At 33.3% G+C, this 17,389-nt stretch overlaps 1 protein-coding gene across 1 annotated transcript in view; it reads right to left on the bottom strand.

Annotated features, from left to right (window-relative positions):
* Positions 1-17,389, bottom strand: part of Ubr3 (ubiquitin protein ligase E3 component n-recognin 3) — a 230,170-nt gene that overhangs the window by 45,583 nt on the left and 167,198 nt on the right. The window contains 1 exon segment of the mRNA XM_047543181.1: positions 9,759-9,864. Coding sequence (XP_047399137.1) covers positions 9,759-9,864 — 106 coding nt within the window.

The following is a 17,389-nucleotide window of genomic DNA, read 5'->3' as shown; positions in this document are numbered from 1 at the left end:
TATATCTTTTCTTTCTAATTCATTTTATATCCCACATATGTCTAAGAAACAGAAATAAAATCATTAAAGATAAGTGAGAAATCTTAAAAGATAGTTTTTTGCCTAAAAATATAATTTTTTAGACTCATAATTTCCTTTTCCTAATTTGAAAAAATTATGTATACTTCACTAAATCTTACCAAAGTAAACAACTGGGATATATTAACTTAATTATGAGTCTTTCTGATCTCTTAAAATTATAGAAATTGAGTGAAGCATTAAATGAAATATAAGAGAATCAGTTTCAAGACAAATGGGGTAGCTCATAGGACAATGACTGTGGAGAGCCATGATTTGAATCAAATTATGGCCTCTGACTCTCTCGTGGCTACTTTTTTGCTGGAAGCTGCCTGTACAAAAGTCAGGCATTATGGCTGAGTTGCTGTGGGGAGGGGGGAAGTGGGGATACTGCAAAGTCACGCAGCAGTTATCAGTTTTGGCCTTGAGTTCAGACAGCAACTTCCAGTGATAGTGAATTCTGAGCAAAACAAGATGACCCCAATGAAACTGTCCAACAATTAACCTTTTGCTGATGAAACCTATATAATAAACATGCTGAGCTAGCTCTGGTGTCAGTCTTCCCCCATCAGGGATTGGCTGAACTACCTGGTCCCACCTTCTACTCTCTATGTATGTATGTGTGTCTTTCTTCATCTCTCATCATCCCTCATCAGGTATCTTCTGAATTAGAGGCTATGGTTGAGTGATGAGAGGACCATGACAAATGACTATCACTAAGCAAAAAAAAAATAAATGCTCACATTCTAGAGAGGGACAGGGACAATTCACAAGTCAAGTTGTATTGAAAAGGCCTGGTTAATATCTCTTAGTAAAAAGCTATTTCAACTTTATGACTAACATAAAATTCAAATAGAATTTTTAACATTTGCAAAGTTTCAAAAAAAGATAATAACCAAAGCAAAACTTAAAATACACTATAAAAGGCAGTATAGTAAACCTTATGAATGTGTAGTACCATGAAAAAACATAGAATCTATTATAAAGTAGAGCTTATTCTAAAAGAATATTTAGGATACTTTCAGAATGTTACCTTTTCATTTTATTTATTTAGTTTTAATTTTTGTGATTCTGAAGATTGAACCCCGGGCTTCACATCTGTGAGGCAAGCGTTCTAACACTGATCTACACCCACAGCCCTAGAAGATTAAATTTTTTGATTATGGTTTAAGGTTAGAGAACAAAAGTAAATAGGAGTTTAAAGAACTGGCTAAGTTCTCAAACTATACTTCTTACTAGACATGGAATAAGCAAAATTGTTCAACTCTTTTATTAGGCTTCTTCATTCAATAAATATTTATTAATTATTTATTATGGACCAGGCACTGTACACACTGGTAAATAAGTCAGTTCCTGCTGCTGTGAGAAAAACACCACAGCAGTTTTGCCAGAGGAAAACTCCTTTGAATTTCTCCATTTTCTACAAATCTCATTATTGTTTTTTGTTTGGTCATGGCAATTGCACCCAGAGGTGCTTTACCACTGAGCTATATTCCCAGCCCTTATTTTTTATTTTGAGTCAGTGTCTTGCTAAGTTGCTGAGGCTGACCCCAAACTTGTGGTCCTCCTGCCTCAATCTCCCAAGACACTGGGATTATAGGCATGTTCCACTGCACCCAGCTTATAAATATTTCTTAATATGCCATAATTGTCTACCTTTCCAAGACTATGAATTCTACTACTATCCTGTCTCTCAAGCCTCTGTAGCCTCTCAATCTTTAAGACTGAAGTTCTTCAAATTTAAAAAAGGAAACAAGGAAGGAAGGAAAAATATATTGGACGGATACCATTTCTATTATTTTAATATGCCACAGAACCAGTTTTCCATATGCTCAACAATGATCTCCTAATTATAAAATTTAGTGAATATGTTAAATCCTTATCTTACTGACATATGACTTGACTCTGGATACAACTGAACACTCTTAGCTTTTATTACACACTGCTTTAAGTTCCCTTCTACATATCAGACTTCTCCATTTCAGTCTTCACAGGTTCTTCTTTCTCTGACCAACCTAGAGCCTTTCCCAAGATTTTAATTCTGTCTTTTCACACTAATGGCTCTTCTTGAAAGACCTACTAGCCTAACCCATGATCTCAGTCATCAGCTACACGTTGATGACTCCCAAGTCTGTATGTCTATCCATGACTCTCCTGAAATCTGTATCTGAATATTCATTATTTCCACTTGTATGTATATCCATCCATGAACTCAGAATCTTTCCACTCTACTCCATATATATACTCCTGAACAGTCACAATTAATCTGTTCTCCCTTCTATAATTTTATAATTGAAATGGTATCTTTCATCCTTCAGCACTCAGCACAATGCCTGAAACACGTATTCACACAATAAAAGTATACTGCATAAATAAGCTACAAATTTGGAGATATTCCAAACCTGTCTTCTCTCACCTGCCCCACATTTAATTGACGCTAAGTCCTAAAGACTTTACCTTCACTCGCTTTTTGACACCCTTATGGTCACTGCCTTCCAACTATTAAATCTCCTCCAAATTTATACTCTTCTAATTCTCTATATTGTTAGTACGTGGATAAAGCTTCCTCAGGAACTATATCACCTTTACAATTATATCCCAATGTCAGGATTCAAAGAGTTAATAAAACTAGCAGAATAAGTGAACAAATGAAAAATTAATGGAATGATGAGTGGATGAACAAATCAAAGGGTTGCAAAAGAAACTAAAACTAGACATCTAAGTGTGAAGACTAATGTGAATTATAGACTTTGGGTGGTTATCATGTATCAATGTAGGTTCATTAATTTTAACAAATGTACTACCCTGGTGATAGGTATTAATAATACAGTAGGCAATGCATGTGTGAGAGCTTAAGGGCATATAAGAAATATCTATACCTTCCCTTTTAAATTTCACTCTGAACCTAAAACTACTTTTTAATAAAAAGTTGTGTTTCTTTTTGTTTCTTTCTCAAAGTTTTTAGTCTTTTGAATCCAGAGCATAAAAATTATGTGTTTTACTCTTACCTTTACAAATACTAAGAAAAATTGGGAGGAATAGAGTAAATAAGAATAAATTTCCCACTTAAAAAAACTCAGTTATCATCAACATGATGAAATTAGAAGTTAAGGAAATAATTTTCATTAGGAACAATCAATAAAAGTATGCATGGAAAAACCTACATTATTAGACACAGAATTTTATGCCGGAAAAGTACTGAAGTGAAAAAACAGAAAAAAGAGATTTCGATTTAAAAATATGTAGATATGAAACACATGACATATTACAATTAACTAATACTACAGTGTAATGAACTAATGAATCATAAAAGAGAGAATACATATGTGTATGTGGCGGGGGAGGGGTACAACCAGATTTTCAAGAAATTCCTCAGACCTCCTAATACTAGGAAAGGAAGCATAGAATAATAGTTAACGCTTAGCCTCTGGAATCAGGAAGATTTAGATTCAAATCACAGTTCTATCCCTTAACAGCCATGTTCCCCAAAAGTATATGTGATTAACTTTTCTAAGCCTCATGTTCCTTATGTGTAAAAATGAGGATAAAAGAAGTATTTAATATATATAGTTACTGGTAGCGATAAAGTTATATATATAAAGTTAGATAAAGTTTTTTATATACATCCACATAATGTGGCATTAAGTATTAGGAAAAGTAAAGTACCTACGTCTGTACTTTAAACTTTTGATTCACCAACATTAAGCTTAGAAACTTTTTGTTCGGTGAATATCTTTTAGATTTAGGAATTCTAATCCTTTACATCTACACTATCTTTGCCCTTGAGTTTTTAAGGTCTAGCTAGAAATTTACTAGCTAACATCAATGAAAGTAATTTTCCTCACCATAACATGCAAAATACCCATAGCTTGCTAATTTTGTCTATAAACACACAAAGTTTGGTTTTTGTTTTGAGGTGTAGCAGGATACATATATATATATATAGATAGATAGATATCTATATCTATCTATCTATAGCACATCTAAGTGTCTTCCCATAAGATACTCACTAATGATGAAAGGTAAAATAACTCTATAGGAGAAAACTTGGTGGATATCTCCTTAACTAAATAATCAGAGTTATTATCATACGAGACAAATCAACAACATGTGCCTCCTCTTATGACATACAATAGGACTGGGGATATAGCTCAGTGGTAGAGCCCTTGCCTAGCCTGCTCAAGGTCCTGGGTTCAATCTCTGGTACAGTTAAAAAAAACCACACATAACATATAAGTACCACAACATAAGTATGTGGTATTTTGCCCAAAGTGTATAATCTGAACCTAATCAGCAGGAGAAAAACAAATTAAAAGATATTCTACCAAATTAAATGGACTGAACTTTTTAAAAAGTGTCAACATCATGAAATACAAAGAAAAACGCAGGACCAATTTCAGATTAAAGATACATGACAACAAATGCAAGCATGATCTTGAATTTTCTTTTGTTATATATTTTACTGAAACAACTGGCAAAATTTGAGTAGTATGGTAGGGGTCAATATTAATTATTTCCCATATGAAGTTCCATTTAAATCAGTATATTTTTAATGAAAATAAAGCTCTTTAGTATCATCTCTGGTGTAAATTCAATATCCAGATATGTATGTCTGGATTGGTTTATTTTTTTTTATTTTTTTTTTTACGTTTACATAGGGTAATGATGTTTATTATATTTTTCCCCTCCCCCCCACCCCTCCCACCCCTCCCACCCCTCCCACCCCTCTTTTCCCTCTACACAGTCCTTCTTTCCTTCATTCTTACTGCTCTCCTTAGCCTAACTCTAAACCTAACCCTAAACCTAATGCTAGCCCGTCCCACCCCCCATTATATGTCCTCATCCGCTTATCAGCGAGATCATTCGTCCTTTAGTTTTTTGAGATTGGCTTATCTCACTTAGCATGATATTCTCCAATTTCGACCATTTGCCTACAAATGCCATAATTTTATCATTCTTCATTGCGGAGTAATATTCCATTGTATAAATATGCCACAGTTTCTTTATCCATTCATCAACTGAAGGGCATCTAGGTTGGTTCCACATTCTGGCTATGGTGAATTGAGCAGCAATGAACATTGATGTGGCTGTATCTCTGTAGTATGCTGATTTTAAGTCCTTTGGGTATAGGCCAAGGAGTGGGATAGCTGGGTCAAATGGTGTTTCCATTCCAAGCTTTCTGAGGAATCTCCACACTGCTTTCCAGAGTGGTAGCACTAATTTGCAACCCCACCAGCAATGTATGAGTGTTCCTTTTCACCACATCCTCGCCAACACCTATTGTTGCTTGTATTCTTGATAATCGCCATTCTAATTGGGGTGAGATGAAATCTTAGGGTAGTTTTGATTTGCATTTCCCTTATTACTAGGGATGTTGAACATTTTTTCATATATCTGGTGATTACTTGTACATCTTCTTCTGTGAAGTGTCTGTTCATTTCCTTAGCCCATTTGTTGATTGGATTATTTGTATTCTTCCTGTAGAGTTTTTTGAGTTCTTTATAGATTCTGGAAATTAGCGCTCTATCTGAGGTATGGTTGGCAAAGATATTCTCCCACTCTGTAGGCTCTCTCTTCACATTTCTGATAGTTTCCTTTGCTGAGAGAAAGCTTTTTAGTTTGAATCTATCCCAGTTGTTTATTCTTGCTTTTATTTCTTGTGCTATGGGAGTCCTGTTAAGGAAATCTGATCCTGAGCCAACAAGTTGAAGATTTGGACCTACTTTTTCTTCTATAAGATGCAGGGTCTCCGGTCTGATTCCGAGGTCCTTGATCCATTTTGAGTTGAGTTTTGTGTAGGGTGAGAGATAGGAGTTTAGTTTCATTCTATTGCATATAGTTTTCCAGTTTTCCCAGCACCATTTGTTGAAGAGGCTATCTTTTCTCCATTGCATATTGTTGGAACCTTTGTCTAGTATGAGAAAATTGTATTTATTTGGGTTTGTGTCCATGTCCTCTATTCTGTACCATTGATCTACCTGTCTATTTTGGTACCAATACCATGCCGTTTTTGTTACTATTGCTTTGTAGTAGAGTTGAAGATCTGGTATTGCAATACCCCCTGCTTCGCTCTTGCTACTGAGGATTGCTTTAGCTATTCTAGGTTTTTTATTCTTCCAGATGAATTTCATAATTGCTTGCTCTATTTCTGCGAGGTACATCATTGGGATTTTAATTGGAATTGCATTGAATCTGTATAGAACTTTAGGTAGTATAGCCATTTTGACGATATTAATTCTGCCTATCCAGGAACATGGGAGATCTTTCCATCTTCTAAGGTTTTCTTGAATTTCTTCTTTAGTGTTCTGTAGTTCTCATTGTAGAGGTCTTTCACCTCTTTTGTGAGATTGATTCCCAAGTATTTTATTTTTTTCCTCACTAAACAAAAAGTGTCTTCACCCTCTTTTTTTTTTTATAATTTCCATTTTTATTTGATGTTTCCAAATATAAAATAGTGTCAAGATTCTTATACCAATTATCTCAAATAAAACCATGCAGAGCAATTCAGTGTGTTCAGAAGTCACTTCTCCCCTTCAGTTCTGCTGTTCTTTATACAATATTGTGATTGACAGGAAATTGGATCACATGTGCTCGGATGGAAAAATGTCATCTTTACAAAAACAACATCATGCAGGGTAGTTTCTACTTTGTCTGCAAGTCGATTTAAGTAATTGCTTATTTTCCATGAGGGACGTGGAACCCAAAAATTTGGTGCCAATTTTATTCCCCCACAAATAAGCACAAACAAAGGTCTCAACACTCTGCAAACTTTGGAGGGTTGAGATGGTAGACATTATGGATTATCTTTAGTAGATTCCACTATTTAACCTGGAAATGTTGGCTTTTCTCAAGCAAATTTCCTTGGGGCTTCCCTCTAATTTTGTTAAAGATCCAATTCCACAAGAACAGTGAAGAATTTTAAAAGTGACAACTGTAAGGTACTCTGAAGTATTATTCAAATTTTTGCTAGTTGTATAGACTAAAGACAGATGGTTTGCTAAATGCACTGAAGAAAATCCTGACAGCACTACTTAGACCAAAATGTTTCTGATCAAAGAAAATTATACAACAATATTTACAGGCTAACTATTAAGAGATGGTTGACATTAATACTGTGTGTGTGTGTGTGTGTGTGTGTGTGTATGTGTGTGTGTGGGTGTGTGTGTTTTTGGTGGAGGGCAGGGGTGACCAGGTATTGAACCCAGGGGCACCTGACCACTGAGACACATCCCCAGTCCTATTTTATATTTATTTAGAGACAGGGTCTCACTGAGTTGCTTAGCACCTCACTTTTGCTGAGGCTGGCTTTGAACTTGGGATCTTCCTACCTCAGCCTCCCAAGCTGCTGGGATTACAGGCATGTGCCACTGCGCCTGGCCAATGCAGTACATTTTTTACATGCCAAATACATAGTCCAAGAGTTTATAAAATAAGTTCATGCATTATTACCTCTAAGAATATCATGTACAAGATAACCGCCCCCAAGTACTCAAGACAGCATTTCAGTTAGAAGCAGTCATACACAAAAACAATCCAGTTTGTCTGCTGTGTTAAGCATACACTTAAACAAATTTCAGAGATTACTGAGAAAAAAATCTTAGTCCACTGGTGACTGGTACAAAGTGTCAATCTGAGGGATTTAAAATGTTTCCTTTTTTAAAAACACCCAGAATACATAACCTCTATACAAAGAAAAATAAAAATTCTGGATGATCACATTTGATTATACTACATAATTTAGAATAAAGTGTCACTGGTTAAGTTTTTCTACCTTACTCTTTCTGTTGACAGCATTAATTTGTGAACTAATGTTTATATTGTCACCCTTCTTTTCTTTCTTTTTTATTTTAAGATCTGTTTTAATGTTACTGTTATGGGAAGGCAAAGCAGTAGGACATTTGATAGCTATATGGAAAAATGAAATAAAACTGGGTCCAATACTACTTATACCACATGCCATAATAAATTTCAAATAGTCTAGAAACCTAAATGTAAAAGTTAAAACCATAGAAATACTACAAGAGAACATGGATAAATTGCTTTATAGTTAGAGAGTAGGAGAAGACATGTTTATGACTAAAAATTCAGAATGAATGAAAAAAATAAATATGACTATACTTTACAAATCTTCGCTAGACAAAAAAATTATAAAGTAAAAAAATTTGACAATATGGTAAAATATATTTGCAACTTCTAACACTAAGGGCTAATATCCACAATACATAAGGACTGTCTTATAAGTGAAAAAGTCAACAACCCAATGTTTAGAAATGGTCAAAAAAATTAGAGACTTCACAAAAAAGAAATGCAAGGACAGGAATGGAAGACTTTGAATTTACTTTAAAATCTAGTTTTAACTTTGGAAAACTATGATTTTATGTAATGAAAAATAAACAAATAAATTAAAAAGTCCTAAAACACTGAGGAAAAAGAATTGAAATAAATGAGCCTAACTATGAATCAAGTTGATGGCATAACCACTCAAGAAAAAAAACTTCAATTGAATTAAAAACATAGTATTTGGATCATCTATTCCTAGTGATATATACTCTATATAAGTATAAAGAGAACTTCTGGCCAGTAGTAATACTGATATTTTAAAAAACTGCAGTTATACAAATAAATAATTATGGTACTACTGGGAACAAAGATTTTTAGAGTACAAGAAAAAAGATGCGAATAACCAAAAAGGAAATAAAACTAAAACCTTACAATCTTATGTTTGAATTACAAATACCAGGACAAACTCAAGATCTTTTTTCCTTTAAAAAATAATACATCTTAACTCTATCACTGAAATGGTCCATAAGTAATGATAACACAGTAGTTATAAACATCCCCTAGGACCCAAACTATAGTCTCTAAGTATCATTTGCCATTATAGGAAACTACAAGGAGAAATAGCTGACTCCAGGTAAAAAGTGGAGTATGTTCAAAATGAACACTTGCTATATCAGAGAGCAAGAATATTATCACTTCTTGGCCCATGCCAAAAATGCAACAGTCCACCAGATTCTCACTAACCTAAAAGAGAGCAATTTGAATTGAAAAGAATGAAATAGTGAGAAACATATTAACTATTTAAAAATCCATGAGGTCATAATTTACTACAACTTATTGATCATCACTGGAAGTCACCAGGGCATCAACTCATTACTTTGAAATTTTATAAAATGGGAAAGAATCAAGCATTCATTCTGCCAAACTATATTTCAGGGTCAACAAATAGTTGATAAGATAACGTTCTTTATAGAAACAATCCAGCTAATAAATCAGAAGGAAGGATTTTTTTTTTAATTACTATTTTGTGACAACCTAAGGAAGCCATGAATCATCAGAGATTGCTAAAAACATTAGGTGAAAGACTAATGGGAAATGTTTCATGGGAGGAATTAGCCTAAGGCTATTAGCCCACTTATCAATGTTGACATAAATAGAATAACCAACTATTATGATGTGCTTCCATTTGAATGTTTCATCTGCATAAAAACCAATAGGATTCTTTAAAAATATTTTCTCACTTGAGATAATTTTTTATGGAATTTTTAAGTAGAGCATAATTGTACAGTTTTCAATTTGTATTATGTATGTTTCATAAGGAAAATGTACAAAAAATTCATGTATTTCAATCTCGTTTCCATATTTAAAAACTACCTTTTCAAAAGAGTTTTAAGTGATCTTAATCCTTCAATAATACTTACTGTGAATTCATATCTTCTACTAACTGTGTAAGCTTTTTCCAGGGATTATACTCAGAGTCAATGCTATAAAGTCGCATGTGCAAGGCTAGTACATGGAACAGCTGATCTGAAAAAATTGAAGAAAATGTAAATAGAAAGTTCACATAATTCTTCCTGAACAAAAAGTTTTAATTATTTCATAAAGAAATCTGACTCCTACCCTCATCATTACAGTTCATCAAGTTCAAGTTCCAATTACTTTGCATTCTCTCTCTTATTTATTCATTTAGTAGTGCTGAGGCTTGAACCCAGGGCCTGAAAGTACTAGGTAAGCACTCTGCCACTGAGCTACATTCCCCAACCCTTCACATTCTCTTTTAAGGTAAACTCCAAAATATGTATTCAAATGATTTCTACTAAACTCTAAACTGTCCTTATTGGTCAATCTTAACTTGAGATTTTTTTTCCCCCTTATCTCCTGCTTTGCCTTGACTTTATGCTGCAGCCTTGCCAATTTGTGCTTTGTTGTGGTTGCCTCCCAACCAAAACTTACTACTAACTTCATCTCCCTATCCTGGGTAAAATGAAACAACATCCTTATATTTCACTGTTAGATGAAGTTCTCTTTGCCTAGTATTTTTCCCTAAATCTTGTTTAAATTTCTTCTACCTGAATTAAAGATAATCCACTAATCTTAGCTTTCAACAAAATTCTGCTCATGACATTTAAAAGAAAAATGTTTGTCTAATAATTTTAAATTATTCACAGAAAACATTCTAAGTTTTGATTTGTATCACATGTCCCTTTTTGTGATGTGACAAGCACTGGATTAAAAGGTTCTGCTACAAATACTCAAAAATATTTATGAATCCAAAGTCAAAATCTGTAGAGTCAGATAACAGTTTTAAACACATAAGTAAAATTAAATGTAAAAACTGGGAAAAAATTTAGCTGAATAAACCTATTGTCACTGATTTCCTAAATTAATCAAAACTACATCAGATTCATTTTCTCTGAGCAACAGATTTAGAAATCAAGAATTTTTATGATTAACTTATAAAAGAGCCATTAATATAACTCTGGTGTGTTGGTGGTGGTAGTGTGTTAACTAGTTTGGGGAGGCTGTGAACACATGAGCTAGAATATAAGTAAAATACATGTTCTATTTTGTGGAGCAGAGAAGAAAAATATTTCTGTCAAATTTAGATCTAATCTCTCTATATCAAAAGAAAAAAGAACAAAGAAAAAAAAGGAATCAAATTATCTTATTCAGTTCACCTCCTAATTATGTCAATGTTATAATTTCTTCATTCTACTAATAGTAACACTAGCCGAGTTACTTATTACATGCCAAGCACTATAGTCACTTTACATCACTTCAATTAAAGTTCACAAAAATTCTACTAAGTAGGTAACATTATTATTAACCCATTTTTAAAACAAGTAAGTTTCCCAGATTTCCAGTTTTTCCACCATAGCCTCCTGGTTCCATGGATGACACTGAGAAAAGAACTTTTACTAAAGGAGTAACATGATGAGAGATACATTAGTGACTTTTATTTCAATTCAACTATTATAAGGGTTTTTATTTATAATTTTAAGAAAGCATTTTAAAGACTAAAAGTGTTTAAAAGACTAACTTCTTCTGGCAGAAAAATATTATCTCCAGTTGCAATGTGGGAAGTTTTGGATTTCCTTTACTTAGATGTTACATGAGTCAAAGACCTATTTATTTATTTATTTACTTACTTACATATTATTGGTAATGGGTATTGAGTCCAGGAACACTTTACCACTGGGTTACATCCCCAGTCCTTTTTAATTTTTATTTTGAGACAGGATCTCACTAAGGGTCTTGCTAAGTTGCCCATGTTGACCTTGAACTTGCGATCCTTCTGCCTCAGCCTCCCCAGTCACTGGAAATACAGGTTTGCAACACCAGGCCAGGCCAAAGACCTCTTTTTACTATATCTTTTCAAGATGAAGGTTCTAATAACCTGCATTACATTGAAACCAAGACCAGCACAGAAATAATGTTGCAACCAGCCTATTTTTCTAGTCCCTTACCATAATTAAAGAATTCAGTGTCAGAAGGAAATTTTTCATATTCTAATATTTCCTTATTCTACAGATGAAGAAATAGGCCCATAGAAAGTTACCTTGCCAGGTCATCCTAATTATTAGTGAAAAAAACAAAGAATACAATTCAAGATTTGTTACTTTCTAGTATTTATACCACCCAACTGTTCCAAGGGTTTTGTTGTTTGTTTGTTGTTGTTTTTAAAGTACCAGGAATTGAACCATGGAGCACTTAAACCACTGAACCACATTCCCAGCCATTTTTAGACTTTATTTAGGGACCGGGTCTCACTAGGACGTTTAGGGCCTCGCTAAATAGCTAAGAGTATCTTTGAACTTGTGATCCTCCTGCCTCAGTTCCCAAGACACTGGGATTACAGGCATGTACCACCATACCCGCCCTTCCTAGAAATTTTTACAATTAAAAGAAAAGTACAAAAAAAAAAAAAAAGTATGCACACACACACATACACAAACTTCTTTTCATTCCTGTGAAATTGAGATTATAACATTGGGTCATGTTCTGAAGCTACATTTTATTATGAAAGTTTCTAGTACTGGCTATAACTAGAAATAAAGAATAACACATTTAATGAGGTATATCTACCTTTCTAAAATAACCCTGAAAAATTGCAGGTAACTTCTGTAGGAAAAAAGAGAATTGACCAAATAACCATTAGTACATTTCACTATATTTATACAACGTACTATTTTCAAATTTTAGTCTTATCAAGAAAGAATGAACTCTATTATTCATTTAGAAGTGAAAATACCTCTAATACCAAATATTGAAGACATAGGAGGATAACCTATAATTAAATGATCAAAAAGGTAAAACTAAAACAAAAAGCCAGAAAAAAATTATTAAGTATCAAATGTACCCATGACATTTAATTTAAAAAGTTGAAAAATAACCATATCTCAAAAGATGATATTAAAATTTTGAAAATACTAACAAAATGAATAGATAATTAACTCCTTTTATGGTATGATATACTTTAAAATTGTCAAGTTTTATTTATATTTATAAAAGGGTTTGGAAGTGAGAAATATTATTAAATTAACTAAAAGGTTTACTGTGATTTCAATCTATGTATAAAAAGCATTACTGTCTAGTAGAAGTCAGGAAGTCTGGTACAGATTATATGTCCTTAAACAAGTTACCTAAACTTGGTTTTATTAACTGTAGAATAGACAGAATATCACCCTTCTAGGCTGTTATATGATAACAGTAGTTATAGCAATGCATACATTTACAGTACACAAATGCTTATATAAATGCATATGGTTTCTAAAAACAATTCTAAATACAAAACAAATTTAATAAACTTTAGATTTACTACTAAAATTACAGATTATGATATATTAGAAACATAGGGTTTCTGTATAAAACTACCCTCTACCAATAAATATTAACATGTATTCTTAGCTCTTTTCTCCACTAAAATTTTGGTAGCCCTCTTCCCTGGTTCTTCTCCAGTTCTTCTCACTTAATGTGCTCTTCTTCCCTACTAAGCACTAAACGATAACCTTCTCCGTAAGAAAAGAAGCCTTTCTTAGTTCTCTTCCCTCTCATTTGTACACACTACTTCACCCAAGTCCATGTGTTCTGTATCTACCTTTAAGTTATAATTCAAAATTCTCTATAGTATTTCAGATGTTCAACAGGCACCTCAAAATCAATATATTAAAAAGTAACCTGATTATATAACTTGGCCCAGCTACAATTTTTCTTTACTTTTATAATCCCTGTTTGAGTGATGATACCATTTTCATTCAAACATACACAGAAAAACTTGAATCATCTCCTACATCCATTTTCTATTAGTTCTGACTCCAATGATTCACTCTTTTCTGCTCTACTCCACCACTACATCATTAATCCCCTGGTTTTCATAACAGTATTCACTATATACCTTTTGCTTTACTCTTTCCAAACCCTCTAAAAAGTTAGTCTATTAACATGATTTCACATTTGACTGGTGAACTACTAAAGGAATAGGTAAAGAAAACCCTTTGTGAGCTAGCCCCTCTCTTCTTCTTTAGTTGTATTTCTTAACCTTACTTCCTCCCTTTCCCTTTTTAAGTACTTCCCAAAGTGCCATGTTGTCTTGCTCTGTCTTTATAAGTTGTTCTATCAGCCTAGAATAGCTTCATCTTGTCCTCCAGGCAAACTCAATTCATCTTTCAAGATCTAGTTCATGTGTCCCTTTGCTCTTCTTTTCTGATACCTCAGATAAGTCTGATCATCCCTAGTTTTATGCACTCTCTACACCTTGAGTAAGGAAAAATGGAGTAAGGATTTAAATTCAAGTACTTATTCTAAATCTCACCCACTATCTACTCCACACTATACTACTTCTCACCATTTTTTAAAAGGCAGGCTTGCCAAAGTTCTTCGCTTATCACTAAAAGTGTTCAATCAGAGAATAACAAGAATAGTAGGTACAAGATGCCTAAACCATACAACATTTAAAATAGGTGACTTCTTAAGTAACTTATAGATCGAAGACTCTAATTCTATTTATCATACTATTTAACTGAAAGTCTTTACTTTTTATTTATGCATTACTTGAAATGGAGAGAAAAAATAAAAACACCCAAATCCTCTGAATTTATAAAATATATCAAAACAACCAAAAAAAAGCAAGTCTTATTGTATTCTATAGTACATGACTATAGATTATCTTGAGTATGATTCTGAAAGTTACTAGAATATAACTCCTAGTCTAGCTATTAAATGTTCATGCTGAATGCTAATGATGCTAATTACCAGAGGGGAGCAAGGCAGGAAGCTCCATGTTTGCAAATTAACAAAGAGCCATCATGAACATTGTTCAGGACACACCCCATTCAGTCTAAGGTGAGGAAACTGAAGCCAAAAATATTAAGTGACTTGCCTAAGCATCTGCTTCTTGGCTCCAAGTCTGGAATTGCTTTTTCCACTACACATCTTTCACACTGGCCTAAAGTCATTATGCTATTCAAGTAACTTGCTCTACAGAACAGAAAACATTTCAAACAACACGAAATCAGCTTTTAACAATCAGCTGAAAGACCACCAACCTCAAGGAGCAATTTCTACATTTTTGCATTAATTTACACATTTTGACCATTATAATAATTTGATGGCCAGATTTTCCTTCTTTTATATGGTAATGAAAATGAAAAAGAACAAAGTTATAATTCAATCTATTTGTAGAATTCATAAGTTTTAAATTTGAAAAAGACTTATTTGAATTTTTATGTCAAAATTTTTGCACCAACTATTAAAGAATAGGACCAGACTACTTAAGAATAATTTTGTGAAAACTCATCATCCATCATTTATTCAATATTTTATGCAGTCTTTCTGAAGGGAGAAATTAATGTCAGAATAATGTTCTATAATTCTAAATTCACCAAAATTCATTCTTGGTGTAACTAAAACTATTTTAAGTTGTCCGCACACACCTATACTGAGTTGTTTGCTATAAATAATATACACAAGTAGAAATTATTCACTATGGTGACTGTATTCTTCTTGATAAGGTCATAAATTACAGCAAAATTAAGTCAGCCAGAACTTCCCAAATGAAAGTGTCAAAACAAGAGTTTACTTTAGCCTCTCTAAGGTTAAGGGATTTTCCTGTTTTTAATTTTAGTTTTTAGTTTGTTTTGTTTCTGCTGTTTGGCTTTTTACAGTTACCTTTTTGCAGTGCTTGGGATTGAACCCAGGGCCTTGAAAACACTAAGCAAGAGGTCTATCAATGAGCTACATCCCCAATCCTCAAGTTTAACTTTTAATCTCTATATGAAATAATTGAATCCATTTGAAATGTGAACTTTGACTATAGTAATAAGCAGAAAGTCTCAGACCTAAACATATGGAAAGATGTTTTCTACCAAAATGTAAATATTTTTATGTTATACTCTAAATTTAATAACTTATCAAATAATATCTTATCAACAATTTCTTCTTGAGAAATACACTAAGAATATCATGGCAAAAACGTTGTTGAAAGCCTGTGAACTTCACTAGAATCTACAGAGTTTCATATCTACTTTCTAATCACTTGAATGAAGAAATAAACAGAGTAACTTAATGAAACTTTTTCTTTTTCCTTTTCTTTTTCCTTCTGTGTGTGTGTGTGAGGGATTGAACCCAGGGAAACTAAACCATAGTGCCATATCCCCAGCCTTCTTTATTTTTCAGTTTGAGACAGGTTCTTGTTAAGTTACTGAAGCTGGCTTTGAACTTGTAATCCTTCTGCCTCAGCCTTCTGAGCTGCTGGGATTGCAGGTGTGTACCACTGTCCCCAGCAAAAATATTTTTATTAATAAAAAGCTATGCTTTCAATATTTACAGCTGCTTGGTCTTACATCTGTTGCTAGCCAAGTTGATAATACTTATCATTATATATACCAACTTGTTAACAGAAACACTGAAATCTCATTTATCTTTCAATAATGTTAGAATACCATACCTACCAAAAGCTTCACTGACTCCACCAGCTAGATATAATCCCAAATCTTTAAATATCCTAGAACTTTATCCATAGTCTCATTAGAACTTAACACTTTCTATCTTACACAAATGATCTATGACCAATCCCATCTGCTGGATACAAAGTCCTAAATGCCTGACATTCCCTGTTGAATAGGAGAACTAGAGCTCTGACCCAGTAAATAGGAGCATGCCATGTGGAAGCTGATGCAGATGGCTCACAGCAGGATCCTATAGAACCAGTAAGCAAACTGGTGAGGAATAAAGGAGAACTAATTGGTGTCCAAAGGACTCAGAACTCAAGAAAGAACACTTAAGAGTAGGGAATATGTCTTACATAACTGAATTTAGAGTCAGAAGAGCTGGGTTCAAGTGCAAGCTCTGACATTTTCCAGCTGTGTGAGACTTGGCAAGGCAATCACTCTGAACTTCAGATTCCTTTTCTATGAAAAAGAGATAACACCTATTTCACATTGTCATTCTAAAGATTAAATAATTTATGTGAAAGCACTTTACAAATTTTAAAACTTCAAGTAAGGTATTATTAAAATACCATAGTATGCTACCGTGTGAACTAATTTTGCTCATTTTTTAATTGTGGAAAATCTCCCAAACGTAACCTTACCTCAACTATTTAAAAACTTGTTTTAAAGGTGTAAGTGTTGAATGGGTTGTTCTACTTTTATTTGATTCTTCAGTATGAATGATGCAAGTAATATTTTCTGGTTTAAGTACTGTAGCAATATCAATCTTCTCTAAGCTCCTAAAGCCCCCCAACCACTGTTTCTACGTGTGCATGTAAGTACGCGCATGCCTCCAAAATTTCGTACCACGCATTGCTCAATCCTTTACAGACAAAATTTATTAAAAGTTTTCCTGACTAGAGAACTTCAATTTCACCAAGAGTTTTGATGGAATGACATTCTAAAAATATTATTATTATTTTATTTTTATATTTTGTAGTGTTCTTAAAATGATAAAAAGTCATTTTTATCATTTGCTTAATTAATGAAGCTTACTCTCTGAAAAGATACTACAAAAAACACTACACTTTAAAAATGAGGTAATTAAAAGGTAGTAAAGAGCA

This window comes from Sciurus carolinensis, chromosome 3, assembly GCF_902686445.1.
Source record: "Sciurus carolinensis chromosome 3, mSciCar1.2, whole genome shotgun sequence".
Taxonomy (NCBI): Eukaryota; Metazoa; Chordata; class Mammalia; order Rodentia; family Sciuridae; genus Sciurus; species Sciurus carolinensis.
Note: the sequence above shows the minus strand (reverse complement) of the source record. Positions and strands in the feature narration are given on the sequence as shown.